Source organism: Neovison vison, chromosome 5 (assembly GCF_020171115.1).
Source record: "Neovison vison isolate M4711 chromosome 5, ASM_NN_V1, whole genome shotgun sequence".
Lineage (NCBI taxonomy): Eukaryota > Metazoa > Chordata > Mammalia > Carnivora > Mustelidae > Neogale > Neogale vison.
In genome coordinates, this window is record NC_058095.1 from 58,176,968 (window position 1) to 58,193,024 (window position 16,057).

At 48.4% G+C, this 16,057-nt stretch overlaps 1 protein-coding gene across 2 annotated transcripts in view; it reads left to right on the forward strand.

Annotated features, from left to right (window-relative positions):
• USP43 (ubiquitin specific peptidase 43) overlaps positions 1-16,057 on the forward strand; it is a 51,257-nt gene that overhangs the window by 22,186 nt on the left and 13,014 nt on the right. Inside the window, exons 5-13 of one of the 2 annotated variants that reach the window (XM_044249088.1) lie at positions 194-329; positions 2,781-2,916; positions 4,112-4,247; positions 6,364-6,475; positions 10,301-10,404; positions 12,770-12,847; positions 13,413-13,539; positions 13,664-14,012; positions 15,713-15,871. In XM_044249088.1, the coding sequence (XP_044105023.1) occupies positions 194-329; positions 2,781-2,916; positions 4,112-4,247; positions 6,364-6,475; positions 10,301-10,404; positions 12,770-12,847; positions 13,413-13,539; positions 13,664-14,012; positions 15,713-15,871 (1,337 nt within the window). The remainder of the gene's footprint in view (positions 1-193; positions 330-2,780; positions 2,917-4,111; positions 4,248-6,363; positions 6,476-10,300; positions 10,405-12,769; positions 12,848-13,412; positions 13,540-13,663; positions 14,013-15,712; positions 15,872-16,057) is intronic. The other variant, XM_044249089.1, reaches the window with a different exon arrangement.

The window sequence follows — 16,057 nt, forward strand, 5'->3', positions numbered from 1 at the left end:
TACGGAAACGATACTGAGCAGAGACCCTTTGGCGATTTGACTCTCTGCTGCCACCTGGTGACAGTATATCTAAAGTACAGTGACCCAACCAGGGAGCGAAGACCAGCCCAACTGTTGGACTTGACCCCAATGCCAATGGCGTTGGCAGTTCATGGCTGTCCTTTAAGGATGTGGACGCCTTCCTATTTTCCAGATTCTTGAGCGTCACCTTGGTCTTCCCCTCTAAGAGCCAGCGGTTCCTGCGTGTTGGCCTGGCCGTGCCCATCCTCAGCACAGTGGCGGCCCTGAGGAAGATGGTCGCAGAGGAAGGCGGCGTCCCTGCGGATGAGGTGTGACGGAATGGCACGGGGGCCTGGTCACCAAATGACGGAATGCTAACTGGGCCAGCTGTCTAGGGCTGTTTAGACTAATTTCTGGTTCCTGGGTGACTCCTCCTGACTCATGAGTTTCTGTTTGATTGGTCACCCCTAGTGCCTTGATGACTGAGCCCTGACCTCTCCCTGCATTTACACAGAATTGCCAGAAAAGGATGAAGACCGGATGATGGTCACAATCCTAGTGATCCCCATGACGCTGCGCACTCAGTAGTGCTTCCCAAGTGCTGGGCGCCATTTTGGGACCTTGGTATTTGTAGCCATTTCAATCCTCATGACCACCTTGTACAGTTGACACAATTATTCTCCTTTGATCAGTGAGCGAGAGAGGAGGCACTGAGAGGTTGTGGGACCCTTCCAGGGTCACAGAGCTGGTCAGCGCTGACCAGGATTTGATGGAAATGGTGTGATTTCGGAACCTAAACTATGTATTTTCGCCCTGAGACTATAAACCAGGATACTGAAGCGGCCGGAAATGAAACATGAGGGACACCTGAGTATTTTTTTTTTTTTTTTTTTAAAGGAGTCTTGGTAAAGAAGTTGCATTTACTGTGACTTTGAGGGCAGAACTCATAACAGGGACCCCCACACAAGGGCAGAGTAGAGGTGACGGTGGTCAGCAGCCATGTGGCATAATGGGAAGGGTTTGGAATAGGGCTCTTCTGTTTTCTGACCTTGGACGAAGCAAGCAACTGCTCCCCTATGTCTTTAACTAGAAAATGCAGTTTTACACTTCCCTGATGACCTCATGGCATTTTGTCCAAATTAAAAAAAAATTTTTGTAACCTTCAAAACACATACAATAAAGAGCACACACCTTAAGGTTATAGTTTGTTGAATTTCTGCGTGTGTGTCCATCCACGTAACCACTGTGATTACTCACTCTGCAGGCTCCTTCCTGCCCCCAACCCAGTCAGTGCCTCTGATCTTGTCACTGTGTTTAGGAGGATGCAAGTAGGGGAAAAGTGTGTCGCTTTCTCAGTGAACTCAAAGTGCTTACGGGGGATATATTGAGAGAGAGAGAGAGAAGAGGATGGGGTGAGAGTCTTGGGGAAGAAATGGCAGTTAAAATACCAAAAGGAGGATGGGACATTGAGTTTGAATAATTACAAGAGTCAGTGAATTGTCAAGTTTGCGAAGTGTGATGTGTTTGTGCAGGGAAGTAGGACTCACTTAGGGGTTCCTAAGTGCACATGTGGGCATTTTGATCATAACTTAAAATCTGTTTTGGTGTTTTAATTGGCAGGGTTATTCCTCTTACATTATCTGTGGTCTTGAATATATTTAGATTTATTTATATCTTCTTTATTTTATACTTTCTGTTTACCCTGCTTTTTCTTTGTTTCCTTTCCCTCTCCTTTACTGCTTCTTTTCTGTTGAGCAATTTTTATTTCGTCTCTTCTGGTTTGGGGACATATAGAATCTGTTTTTATGGTCATTTAGTGGTTATCCTGAAAATGCCAACATGCAGAATTAGCAAAGTCATACGTTAATTTTCGGAAACTATGCAAGGATCTTGATGTACCCAAATCTCCCTTCCACCTTTTTGAGTATTATTTTGGATGGATACTATTTCCCAGTACTTTAATCCCTCCTGCCCTTTCTGCCTGGTTGTAGTACTAGTATGGATTATTATGGATTTACATAGTCAGTGTGTATTTACTTTTACCAATGTTTACCATTTTCTTTGGCTCATCATTTCTTCTTACAATTCAAGTGGTTTTGTTTTGTTTTGTTTTGTTTTTGTTTTTTGATTCAGTTTTTTGTTTTAACCCTGAAATGTATCTCTTACAAGAGAATTTCCCAGCCAGTGTGCCTTGAGTGGCTTAGGTGCTTTGAGATGTTGATTCCTTCAGCCCTCGAGGTGACAGGACCCTTAAGATGGTCACCTATCTTCTCTGCTATAAGAGCAGCTTCTCCTGCTTACCTCAGCATTCCATAAAAATATGTTCCACCTATGCCATGATATGGAAAAAGTTGGCAGAACTATTTAGGAGTTCTTTCAGTAGAGATCTGTGAATGGTAAACACTTTAAACTTATAATTTGAAGAGATCTTTATTTTTACTGCTTGCAGGATAGTTTAGCTGGGTATCCAGAGAGCTTTATTTTTGTTTTATTGGTTGCATGATAGTTTAGCTGGGTATACATTTGAGATTTAACACCCCTGCCCCCCCCCCATTGTCTTCCCGCATCCCTTCCCAAAGCAGTCTGAGATTCTGTTGTTGCCATTGAGATAGTCTGTGGTCAGTCTTACTGTCATACCTCCACTGTTTTATTACGACTAGTAAGTAGTGTTTCTCGCTTTGAAGGGAAGAAAGGGTAAAAGAGACTCTCAGTCAGTTTTAGATTTCTTGCTTAAGTTCCCTTTGAGAAATCAAGAAGGAAAATGATCCTCCTCGTTCCAGGTGATCTTGGTTGAACTGTGTCCCAGTGGATTCCAGCGGTCTTTCTTTGATGAAGAGGACCTGAATACCATTTCAGAGGGAGACAATGTGTACGCCTTCCACGCGCCCCCGCCATCTGGCCAGGAGTTGCTCTCAGGTACGGTGGTGCCTCACATAATTTTATTTGGATAGTATGAGTTACACATTTGAGAGTTACATGCCTGTGTGCCAAGGCATAAGACGTTTCATTTTGGTACTTGGACCTGCCAGGCTTAGTTTCTCTGATGTTTGCTGTATAGATGGTTGATGATTTAAAAATTATTCAATCAGTCAGGAGTTCTCAAAACCTTGGTGAATATCAGAATCATGTTGGAAGCTTGTTAAGGCAGAGTCCTGGGTCCAACACACTGAGTTTCTGGTTCAGTAGGTCTGGGGTGGGACCTGAGAATTTGCACATGTAACAAGTTCCCAGGGGATGCTACTGCTAGTCCCGAGGCCACGCTTTGAGAATAAGAACCACTATTCAGGGTGATCTTTGTCTTCAGGACTCTTGTAGTTCAAGGTCTGTGCCTTAAGTCCAATGTTTACAAATTGAAACAGCAGATGGCCAAAAAGGTTATGAAATGACTTTTGGTAACATCCCACTTCCTGAAGTTTGGACTGACAGTCTTTGATTGCAGTTCATATACCTTCTGGCCTAATTCACTGGTCAAGAAGGCCCATATTTGGAGGACCCTCCACCAGTGTTGCCATATAGCCCACGAGAATCCTGTACCTGGGTCTTGCCATATAGCCCACGAGAATCCTGTACCTGGGTCTGTGTCTTCAGCCAGCCTTGGTGTGGGCTGTGGGGACCAGGTGTCTGTGCTTGCTCTGAGTCACCAGGGACCCCCCTGGGCCTGGAATCTGCAGCAGGACCTTCCCTGGCTCCAATTATGTGATAGCTCAATGAAAAGACCCTCATTTCAAGTTCAATCAAAGGTCACACACCTGTGCTTGAAAAGTCTGATTTTCAGAACAACTGGAAATTGAGGAGAGTCTAATTCTGTCACATCCTCAAGGATAAATGTTCTGACCTTCTCTCTGTACTTCTGTGGGCTGAGGAAGCCGGAGCCCACTTGTGGCTCTCTGATTGAGGCATAAAAGCAACATTTATCATTTTGGAGTATTTCTCAGATCGACTTTGAGAAGCCTTAATTAACATCCCTGCCCACGTTTTACTATTACCGGCTGAACACAATGGCAGATTCACTACCTCGTGTATAATCGTCGTGTACCAAGTACCAGAAGGCACAAGTGCCGCACGTAGCTTAATATCTTTTAAGTCTATGAACATAATTCTCTCTCTCTAGCTCATCCGTCTGGTCTCTCGGTCTCCCCACGCTTGGCAGCCCGTGATGGTCTGCGGTCCTCCCTGCCCATCCATAGCGAAAACAAGGTGCTAGTCCTCTTCTGTAACTTGGTGGGGTCAGGCCAGCAGGCCAGCAGGTATGTGGAACCTGATCTTCTTCTCACGTGATGTCTGGGCTATGCAGACACGTGCTTGGGAGCCCGTCTAGAATAATTCTAATCTGATAAAATCAAACATCTGTTCTCAAGATTAATGCAGGAGGAGTAGGGTACTTTCTAATCAATAGATGGCAGACGTCACCCTTCACCATTAAGCATCAGAGACTTTGCTGTTAATTTTGGAATAATTATTATGGCTCCCACTGCTATCATTTTGTATGATACTGTGAGGCCTGGGCGGTGCAGTTAGACGAGAGAAAAAAACTGGCTGTAAGAAGAGAGATAAAATGACCACTGTCTGCAGATTATATCGTGGCCTGTCCAGAGAGCCAAGAACTGGGAAGTGATCAAAGTAGTGAAAAGGTCCAGGTGTGGTTACGTAACAGACAAGACCAGATCGCTTTCATTGCTAGCCCAGATAAGACGCTTGAAAGCTCTAACTCCGATCAAAGATGTCTGTACTGATAAAATGTTTGTAAAATTCATCTTGAATAATAAACTCAAAAGGACATTGATAAAATACAGGGTGAAGGAGAGAGGAGGAAGGGAGAGAGGTTGCTTTATTAAACCAGAATAAAGTTTCGATTATTAAAAAAATTATGATGTAGGCTATATACATAAGAAAAAAAATTGAAGCCCAAAAAAATTGTAGTGTAGTTGGAAGAATATATACTTAAATCAATGGAATGTAATAGGCTGAAATACATTTAGGTATTATGTGATAAAAATGGTACATTTCATATTACTAAAGAGTAAATGAATTATGTAGTATATAAGGTGGGCAAATTGATTTTATTTTATATAATCAATATTTTACTTCTGCCATACATTCACATGATTAAATTCTAGATTGATTAAAAGGAAACTGTAAAATGACTTACAGATAATGTAGGGAAGTATTTATGTCTTTTGGGCTGAGAGGACTATTTTAATGCCTAAGGCAGGCAGGAGGCTGTAAAGGAAAAGGCTAACGTTTTAGACACATTGAATATTTTAAGCACAAACGAGAAAATGTATTTATGTCACGTGCCAGGCAGAGGGCGCACAATCCACGGTATAAAAACTCCATTTGGAAATCAGGGAGAGAGATACTCTTAGTAAAACGAAGCACGGAGATTCATGCCAACTCACAAAAGAAACACAAGCATAGGGCTAAAATATCCAGCTTTGTGCGTAGTAGAAGAAATTCTCACGGTAACAGCAAGAGGCTGGTCACCTTTCGGATCACAGTGAGAGAGTTTTGAAACTTGATAAGGCTCCTTCTGGGCAAGTGTTAAGAGAAAGGGGCACCCGCCTCACTGGTATGTGGGTGTGGTTTTTCTAGAGCACGGCCAGCTTTGAGCTTGCATTTCCACTTCTGGAAATTTATCCCAAAGAAACGAGCTGTCGTGTGCACCCAAAGGTGTATGCGCAGGAACACAGAGCTTCTGCCATCAGCGGGCACTGTTACAATTAAAAGATGGGCAGTGATGTGAATGCCTGTCCGTAGAGGATGAGGGGAGTAAACCCCCCACAGGCAGCACAGTCCCTTTTCTGCTCCAGACCTTAACAGCTTGGGTTTGTGCTGACTTTGCCAAGTTTATTCAACATTCTTAGCCTATCAGGTCTTCGTACAACCTTGTGTGGTGCAGCCGCAGGACATTCTGGTGGGTGATTTGTCTCGGCAGTGCCCGTGGCTTAGCTGGGACTGGGGCCACAGCCATATCTGGCGATCTGGGTGCTCTGGGCTCACCGTGAACGCTTGGGTCCTGGTGCACAAAACCATCAGGGTGTCTGCTGGACCAGCTTGCCTCTGGATTAATCTCTCCCTGCCTCGCTTCCCTCTGGCTCTGGTGTCCTCTGACCCTGTTGCGGGGGAGAGAGTCTCCCAGCGGGCTGATCATTGGCAGCCATCCGTTTCCACCGCCACGTCTCTCTCTGGCTTTGTATTTCTGGACCTTTCTGTATGCCACGGCGTGTCCTGCTGCAGCGAGGTTCTCTGATGGGCAGCCTTGAACCGTGCTTGTGCTTAGCTCGTACTCAGTGGAGAAGTGTCCCTGTTGAGCCGTGTTGGTCTTTCCTTCGCTGAGCTAACCTGATCCCTTCATTTGTTCAGGTTCGGGCCACCTTTCCTGCTGAGGGAAGACAGAGCCATTTCCTGGCTCCAGCTGCAGCAGTGCATTCTCAGTAAGGTCCGCTGTGTCATGAAGAGTGAGGCCCCGATCCAGGTCAGTGTGCATCGTGGGGGACGGAGAAGGGGTAGGGGTCTAGGAGGAGCTCAGGCTAGACGGGCATTTGCTGTTAAAGAGGGTGTTCACACTGCTGGATAAAACAGCTTTGATCTTGGGCAAGGAGGTGATGGTCCCATGGCCCTGTGCTTTTACTCTTCGCACCATCACAATGCCTTTCATGGGCAGAGCCCTTTCCTCGTTAAATCTTTAAAAACACCACTGGGATAGCATTGACATAGTCCTTCTCCATTTTCTACATTTATGGCTTACCTGTGGTTTTCCCTGGAGCATAGTGAATTACAGTAAACTGTAACTTACACGTTTGCATCCAGAATTTCAGGGGACTTGAGGCCTCACCTCTGTGGAAAATGAAAATGGGTGTTTATGTCCAAATGAGAACATCTAGATATTAAACTAATTTTGTCCAGTGTTTGGTTTTTTCCTTTTTTTTTTAAAGATTAAAAACTCAAGGCAAAACACCTTTTTTTTGCCTTACTCTTTTATTTATTCCCAGGTAGGTAGTTAACAGGTAAACCCAACATACACTAAAACCATTCCCTTTGGCCCCCAGGGTATCAGAAACCATTCCTGTGGTTCAGAAGATGTTGACATTTTGTGGGGGGACAGGTCAGGAGCCTCAGAATTTTGCTTCTCTACGTGAGAACTTCTCAGAGGTGATTTCTTCATAATTCATGCTCCTTCCTGCTGGGGGAAGACCATACGTTTGATTCAGGAGGTACTCGAAATAACATTTTGTTAAAGACTTTCTCTACGTTTGTACCAACCTGTATCTCTGAAGGATTTTTTTTGCCGTGGTGCCCAAATTAGAGCCTCTCACTTTCCTCTAAATAGGTCAGAATATCTTCTAATAATAGCTCCAGGCCTCTGCAAACCTTGTCCTCCTGATCTTTGCAAGTGGATGAAACCACTGTTAGGTGAACTTGGCCGTCCCTGTCGTCCACCTTGTCACACACATACATCTGCCTCTGCACCTCTCTGGGGTTTGCAGAAACTCATCAGGCAATCCGTGGGGCCAGGAGAATAACAGAGGCCACCTCCCATGGAGTATGGGTGCCTTTCTGCAGACTCTTTGCTCAGTGTGGGGGTGGGCCTGATTTTCTGTGGGAGAAGGGTGTTCTAAACGGTGGTAGGGTTCCTAGGATAGCCCATGCACTTCACCCATAAGGCTTTCATTCCTTAGAAGATCCTGGCTAGGTGTGGTCATCATTGAATGCATTCAGAATTCTCAACCTGGAGCTCGAGAGAGGAAAAGGAGTGAAGGTTCTAAAATGAATTTTCCTAGCTGGGGATGGAAGACAGGAGAACGTCTTCCAAAAATGACCAGTTTGCTGGACACATTGAATTTGTTTTGAATCCTGAAAAGCAGGGGTTTATCGCTGTCAAGACATTTTCTGTGGTCACTCTGTAAACTTGCTTTGTGTGCAGATAGGGGAAGGTGTCTCCATGAGGTTTCATGCCTTGATTGTGTGGGTCATGTTGCTATCCAAACGGCAAGGCTCAATTAGGAAAAAGAGCACCCCCACTCCCATGGCCAAACCTTACCATGCCTAGATTTAAGAAACAGTCTCCTTAGGAAGTACACCCTTCCGGGGCCACCCATGGATCAAAGCCTCTGGAGACAGCTTGCTTCCTGCGATTGCCTTTGCCTTTGTTAAGGCTGTAGGTCAACTGGAATGAGGTTCTGGTCCAGGTGGGCATGGACCTTACCAGTGTCCCCTTGCTCCTCGCACACAGGAGCTGCCCTGAGGAGGAGGTCAAGGCTGTCTGGGGGTGTGTTAGGTCATGCCCACACACTGTCGCTCTTCCCTGGAATTCCAGTACCCTCTCTCTCACCTCCTCCCCTGTCTGAATTCAACCTATAGCTCACCAGTGCTTTGTAAGTACTGATGTGTCCACCTTTGGTCACTGTCAGAATTTGGAAGGAAATTTCATTGTTTTTCTGATTAAAGCTAAGCTCATCAGTGACCATTTTAATAATGTATTTGCGAGGCACCTACCTGGGTGGCATAGCAGGCTAAGCGTCCAACTCTTGGTTTTGGCTGAGGTCTGTGATCTCAGGGTCGTGAGATCGAGCCCCACATGGGAGTCTATTTAGGATTTTTTTTTCTCCCTCTCCTTCTGTCCCTCCCCGCCATGCACTCGCACGCTTTCTCTCTCAAATAAATAAATAAATCTTTAAAAAAAAAAAAGGACTGTATTTACTTAAAGATTCCATCAATTCTTTTTAATGGTTGTAAAATATACACATTGATTTTAGCCATTGGTAAGTGTGCGTTAGTTACAATCACGATGTTGTAAAACCATCACTGTATCTTTACCCCAAATTTTCAGCATTCCTACCAAAACTCTGTGCCCATTTAACAACTCCTTATCCCTCAGCCCTTAGCCTCTGGTCACCCCATCCCACTTTCTGTCCCTAGGAATTTGCCCGGTCTTGGTATCTCATGAAGCAGAATCATACGGTGTTTGTCCTTCTGTGTCTGGTGCAGGGTATTTCCGAGGTCAGCACATGCTGGGACACGTGTCTGAATTTCCTTCCTTTTTAAGGCTATATAATATTAATTGTGTGTGTAGACCCTGTTGTGTTTATACACCTGTTGATGGACACGTGGGTTGTTTCCACATTTTGACTCTTGTCAGTAATGCCACTTAAGGCTCCCTTCAACTTCAAAAACGTTAGAATATTTTAAAAAACATGCATCTTTGAAAACGTAGGCAGTATTTCTTTATGTGGCTTATTTTGAAGTATATAAATACTCCTTAAGCATTTGGGGTGTAAAATAGACACTAGCTTGCTTTTAGATCTTTGCCTTGTTTGGGCCATTGGGTGATGATGATAATCCTCTTTAAGTCAGGTAAAGGATCGTTCCTGAACGGAGTGGTTTTTTCCATTGACTGTGCCAGCATCTCCAATTAAACGTCAGGATTTTAAAACACTGTTCCTCGTTTGGGAAAATTTAATATGTTAAACAGTGTTAGATTGCTGTTACAAGATCGCTATGTTACAAGTGTTACAAGGTACAGTTCGTACCTTTTTTTTTTAGAGGGGGGAGGGGCCAAGGGAGGAAGAGAGAGAGAGAATCTCAAGCAGGCTCCACGCTGAATGCAAAACCCAAAGCAGGGCTCCATCCCGTGACGCTGAGATCACGACCTGAGCCGAAATCAAGAGTCAGACGCTTAACCGACTGAGACACCCAGGCACCTCTATGGTGCGCATCTTTTTAAAAAATTATAATAAAAATTTTAAAAAGGACCTTTATATCTGCAGGTTTTGAATACTAATTTTTAAAAAGATTTTATTAATTTATTTGACAAAGAGAGACACAGCGAGAGAGGGAACACAAGCAAGGGGGGATGGGAGGGGGAAAGCAGGCTTCCTGCCGAGCAGGGAACCCTATGAGGGGCTCGCCGTAGGCAGATGCTTCATGACTGAGCCACCCAGGTGCCCCACTGAATACTGATTTTTTTTTTTTAAAGATTTTATTTATTTATTTGACAGAGAGAGATCACAAGTAGGCAGAGAGGCAGGCAGAGAGAGAGAGGAGGAAGCAGGCTCCCTGCTGAGCAGAGAGCCCGATGCGGGACTCGATCCTAGGACCCTGAGATCATGACCTGAGCCGAAGGCAGCGGCTTAACCCACTGAGCCACCCAGGTGCCCCTGAATACTGATTTTTAAGGGAATACTCAAAATAGGCTATCAACAAAAAGGGTGACGGTCTTTGGGTAATTTTTTTTGCCCTTGAGCGTCTCAGTGCAGTCCACGCGATGCTGACTCATTTGCTCTGTTTGATGTCTCCTCAGAACCCGGGATCTCTGTTCTCCGTCCGGGTTGTGGGGCTTTCTCTGGGCTGCGGCTACTTATCCCCGCAGGACAGCCATCCCCTCTGTCACTGGGCAGTGGACAGGTAAGAGGGGGTAAGACAACCGGTGTCCTTGTATTTGACCAGGGTCCTTAGAAGTTCTGTATCCGTACATTGATTATCATATCTGCTCTTGGTTCCTTGCCTCCCGGTTGTTAGATCCTTGGACACATTCTGTGCTCTCGACCCTTAAGTCTACAGAGATGCTGCAATGGCCACCTTGAAGATGTGGGGACACTGAGATTCTCAGAGATTAGTTAACCTGCTCATACTTTTTTTTTTTTTTTTTTTAAGATTTTTATTCATTTATTAGAGCACAAGCAGAGGGATGGGCCAGAAAGAGAGGGGGAAGCAGGCTCCCCACTGAGCAGGGGGTCCCATGTGGGACTCAATCCCAGGACCCTGAGATCATGACCTGAGCTAAAGGCAGACGCTTAACCCACAGAGCCTCCTGGGTGTCCCTCACTTGCTCCGACTTACATAGCTAATGGCCCAGCCTGAATGTGAACCCATTTCAGTCTGGTAGAGAGACCCAAATTCCTTCCGTGAGCTCATGCTGCCGAATTCAACCGGAATGTGCCATCTGGGGTTGGGGAGAATTCTGCCACAGAGTCTTTGGCTCAAGCTGTAGAACACTATGTCTGTGATTGAGGGGTAATGCCAGTGCCCCCCCCCGCCCCCACCCCTCACTGCCACGTCTTTCCACCTGTGTTGGCTCTGTCAGGTGATGCACATAGGCCGCAGAGTACCTGGGGCCAGTTTTTCTCTGTAAACTGTCTAGTACTTCTGGTCATTTTCCCCACTGACACAAAGCTGCCAGTAAACATCTCTGACTTTCTGGCTGGGCCAGCTGAAGCTGAGTGAACCCGTAATACAGGCATGATACTATGATTTATCATAAGAAATATGTCTTTGGTCTTGTAAGGGTCTGGTAAGACCCTTGGAATGCTTTCTGCGATCAGTGATAAAGGTGTCTTATTTTCGCTCACATGCCCCTTTCGACCACACCCAAGTTTACACTAATGATGAGATCATTTTTGGAAAGAACCTAAGGATGAGGCCAGGTTGCCAGGGGAACCAACCCTGTGATTGAAGGTTGGAACTCTCCTTCCCACCCAGAGGCCTTGGGAGGGGGAGGGGCTGGACACCGAATTCACTTCTAGCGGCCAATGATTAATAAGTGTGCTGACGTGAGGAAGCCTCCCTAAACACCCAGAAGGGCCAGTTTGGGGAGCTGCCAGGTGGGTGAGCACACAGAGGGGCTGGGAGGGCCAGTGGTGGGCCCAGAGAGGGCATCGAAACCCTTCAGCCCTCCCACACACGTCACCCTCTGCCTGTCTTCATCGGCTGTACCTGTCCTGGGTTACAGCCTTCCATAATGAGCCGGCGATCTAGTAAGTGAAATGTTCCTCTGAGGTCTGTGACCTGCTCTGGCAAATTCATTAAACCGGAGGAGGGGGCCCTGGAGACTCCCAGCTGCAGCCAACACGTCAGAATGCCCAGATGACAACCCAGACTTGCGGGTGGTGTCTACACTGGGAGGGGGCAGTCCTGCTGTAGGACGGAGCCCTTCACCTGTGGGGTCTGATGCTGAGATCAGGTAGATGATGCTGGAATTGAGTTGGTTGCTTGATGGTGTCGACGGAAGCCACACATTGGAACGGGCGTCAGAATCCGAATGGGAGTCAGTATCCTAGTGAGGAAGGACCCCTCCCTTTGTAAAAACCAGGAACCCACAGGGTAGGGCGTAAGCCCGAAGGTTCTGTGCCCTGTGTGCTGTCCACACACCCTCTTTGCTCAGGACCCGCTTTACGGAGTTAGGGAAGCTGGAGAAGTGTTGGCTTGTCCTGCTTGGGTCTGATGGGAGAAGGGAGCACAGGGGTTTGTGGGGGCTCTGAGAGAGGGGCCCCCCCTTGCAGCATTCTGGCTTCAAAGTAAATTCCACGGACTAATGCCTGCCTGTCCGCTGATTGTCCCTGGCCCATGACAGAACTGGAGAGGAAACACTTAGGTGGGTTAAGGCAATAGGTCAGGGCCATTGAAAATAATGACGAATGTATAATCATTTTGCATTCTCTATGATAATTTTTTCAATTGAACTTTTATTTTGTCCCCCCATTATTTTTGTTGTATTCTACGGAAGGATCTGTCTGTAAGGGTTTAGAAAGAGACCAACAAACGGGTCTTTGGCCACAGGTAGTTTGAGAAGCCGCGAAAGGTGGGCCACGCTCAAGGAAAGCCTGCCCCAGGCCAAGGCCCTTGTGGTCACGTGTGTGTGCGCCCCGGTCCCGGTTCACACTCCGATTGGTCACTTGAGTTTGGGACATCCGTCCTGGGCTTGGGACATCCCCCCATAGCTGGGGAAGGAAGCCCGGAGCTTTCTGACCGGCTCCGTGTTCTCTCCTCTCAGGGCTCTGCACCTCAGGAGGCCGGGAGGCCCTCCCCATGTCAAGCTGGCCGTGGAGTGGGACAGCTGTACCAAGGAGCGGTGAGTGCAAGAATGGGGCGCCCATGGCGGGGGGTGAGGCAGACGAATCACAGGCCCTGCGGCCATAGATAAATCTGGCCTTGTCCTGCTCCCTTGACTAGCCCGAAGGCATTGACGCCCTGCGGTCCCAGCTTCTGAGAGACCCTCATGACCAGCATCTGTAGTGAAACACCGCTAGTGGCCGCGGTCATGACCGTGCTGGGCGGTGTGAGGAGCAGCGGTGGTGACAGCAGCGAACACGTGTGTGATGTCAGCCCCGCCGTAATGCACGGTTCCCAGATGCGTGAACCGAGACACAGAGCAGGGATGCGGTTGCTCAGTGTCCCACAGCTCAGGGTGGGATTCGAACCCAGGCCGCCTGGTGCAAGTCTGCGCGCTCAGGCCCTCTCAGCCTGGCCGTGCCTGTCACCCCCCGAGTGCATGCGGCCGTATTCTGGAAAAAGCACACGGGTCAGTCCAGCAAGTGTTCATGACTATCCTCCTGCGGGGTCCCGCCGGGAGATGGGGGGGAGGTGGAGAGCGTGAGGGGCCTCCCCCTGATGCCGGCGGTCCCCACTGCTCGCAGCCTGTTCGGGAGCCTCCAGGAGGAGCGGGTCCAGGACGCGGACAGCGTGTGGCGGCAGCAGCAGGCCCACCAGCACCACAGCTGCACCCTGGACGAGTGTTTCCATTTCTACACCAAGGAGGAGCAGGTGGCGCGGCTGGGACTGTGGGTGGGCCACGGCGCCGCGGGCCGGAAGGGGGCGCCCGCGGGCTGGAAGGGGGCCATAGCGGGCCGGAAGGGGGCGCTCACGGTCCCCGTGGCTTCCTTTCCAGCTGGCCCAGGATGACGCGTGGAAGTGCCCACACTGCCAGGCGCTGCAGCAGGGCATGGTGAAGCTGAGCCTGTGGACCCTGCCCGACATCCTCATCATCCACCTCAAGAGGTTCTGTCAAGTGGGCGAGAGGAGGAACAAGCTGTCCACGCTGGTCCAGTTTCCCCTCTCCGGCCTCAACATGGCTCCGCACGTGGCGCAGAGAGGCGCCGGCCCCCCGCCGGGGACGGGCTCCTGGCCCCCCTGGAAGCAGCCAGCCGGCCTGCCCGCCGGCTACCCGCTGGACTTCCTGTACGACCTGTACGCCGTCTGCAACCACCACGGCAGTCTGCAAGGTGGGCATTACACAGGTGAGCCTTGCCTCTTCGCTTGTGGCCGTCGTGGTCACGCGTCCTGACCGGGGCCGAGCTTGCAGCTGCCCCCGGAAAGAGGTCTCCCAGAATGCCGAGCTCCTGCGGGTCCTGGGCCCACACGGACCCCTGGTCACATGCCAGGCACCTGTCACAGAACGGGGGTTTGGGGGGTTAAGGTTTGGGGATTGGGGGTACACACGCAAGTTCCCCTTCAATGCAGGCTCTGTGAGTGGCACTGGAGCTTCCATGATGAGTGACAGGAGTGCTGCCCTCATGGCACTGCAGTCTAACTGCAGACCCAGTGAAAAGACGCTTGTTGCTTTGGCCCTTTGCCTGCCTGGCATTACAGAGGGTGTTTGACTGACCGTGTCTGTGATGGAGATAAGGCCTCTCTGAGGAGGGCGCCTACAGGCCCAGAGCTCAAGGAACTAGGGAGGTGGATAATGGGAGGAGGACCCTGATGGGAAGAGCTAATAGTATGTGTAAAGGCCCTGGGGCGGAGTTTGATGTGTTTACAAAATGATGCAAGCCCATCGTGGCTGACGTCTAGTGACCCAGGGCTGAGGGACACAGATGAGTCTGGAGAAGTAGACGCCGCATGTAGGCCATGGGTAAGAGTTCGGGTTTTTTTTTTCAAAGGGTATCGGGAAGCCAGTAAGAGGCTTTAGGCAGAGGCCTGAGACATGATGTAGTTTGCGTAGCTGTCCTCGACGAAAACCAGGTAGAAGGGATTAAGGATGGGAGTTAGAATCCCAGTTGCTAGGGCTCCAATGAGAGATGGTGTTGGCTGGGACAGTCAGGGTATTTAAGATGCATTTTGCAAGTAGGATCAGTGAGACTGGCTTTTGGACTGGGGGTGGGGGAAGGGAAGGGAAGGGCAAAGGTGAGCCCCTACATACCTGGTTTGGGAGTAGCACAGGGTTCAACCAGCTGTGACCCATGGGCCAGATCCAGTCCACCACCTGTGTCTGCATAGCCCATGAGTTAAAAAAGATCTTTACATTTTAAAAAGTGATATAAACAACAACAACAAAGGAGAATCTGTGTCAGGGACCATCTGGGGCCATACTTGACCTGTAAAGCCTGAGCTGTTTGCTCTGTGGCTCATTACAGAAAAGTGGGCTGACTCCGCTTTAGTGGGTTCTGGCTCATTCGCTGAGACATGGAGGGAAAGGAGAATATTTTGTAATTGTTTAGGAGGTCGCGGGAATCCTATTGATGGGCTTTTTCCTAAATGGTTCGTTTTTATTTTCGGGTTTTAGGCAGGAAGGAGGTGTACCGTAATCCCAAATGAGTTTGTTTTTTTTTGCATACTGACACAGGTAATGCATTTTGAAACTCCTCGAGGACCCGTGTGAACATTGACATTATTGTCTGGCTCCATGATTTAGGGCTCCCTATTGTTGGAGATTTTTGCCTTAGCGAGGGTTGCAGCGTAAGGATTCATCTTCAAGTCACGGCACGCTTGTCTCAGTCAGCATCAGGGAGCGTGACAGATGGATCTTTCTGAGTCCACAGAATTTATTTCTGGTCAAAAATGGACCGATTTTTCTCATTCAGTTACAGACATGTCCATTTTTCAGCTCTGCTTATCTGAAATACCTTTCTGGTTTGGTTTGTTTTTGTTTTTGTTTTGTTTTTTGTTGGTGGGGTCAGGGGATGCCAGTAATTGGCACTTGGGGTTTGGACCTTTGCAGCCTACTGCCGGAACTCTCTGGATGGCCAGTGGTACAGTTATGATGACAGCACAGTGGAACCGCTCCCAGAGGACGAGGTCAACAGCCGAGGGGCTTACATCCTGTTCTATCAGAAACGGAACAGCATCCCTCTCTGGTCAGCCAGCAGCTCCCTGAGAGGTAGGTGTTTACTGCTCAGGAAGGAGAGGGGAGCTAGGAAGGTACTTGGCCGAATAATGACCAGGACAGGGGGGACGCATGGGATCTGGCACGGGGAGCTCCTCCTGCAGCACAGAGATTTGGGCATGACAGGCCAGTGTCCCATTCATAAGGAACAATACCAGGTAGCAGGTGCCTCTTGGCGGT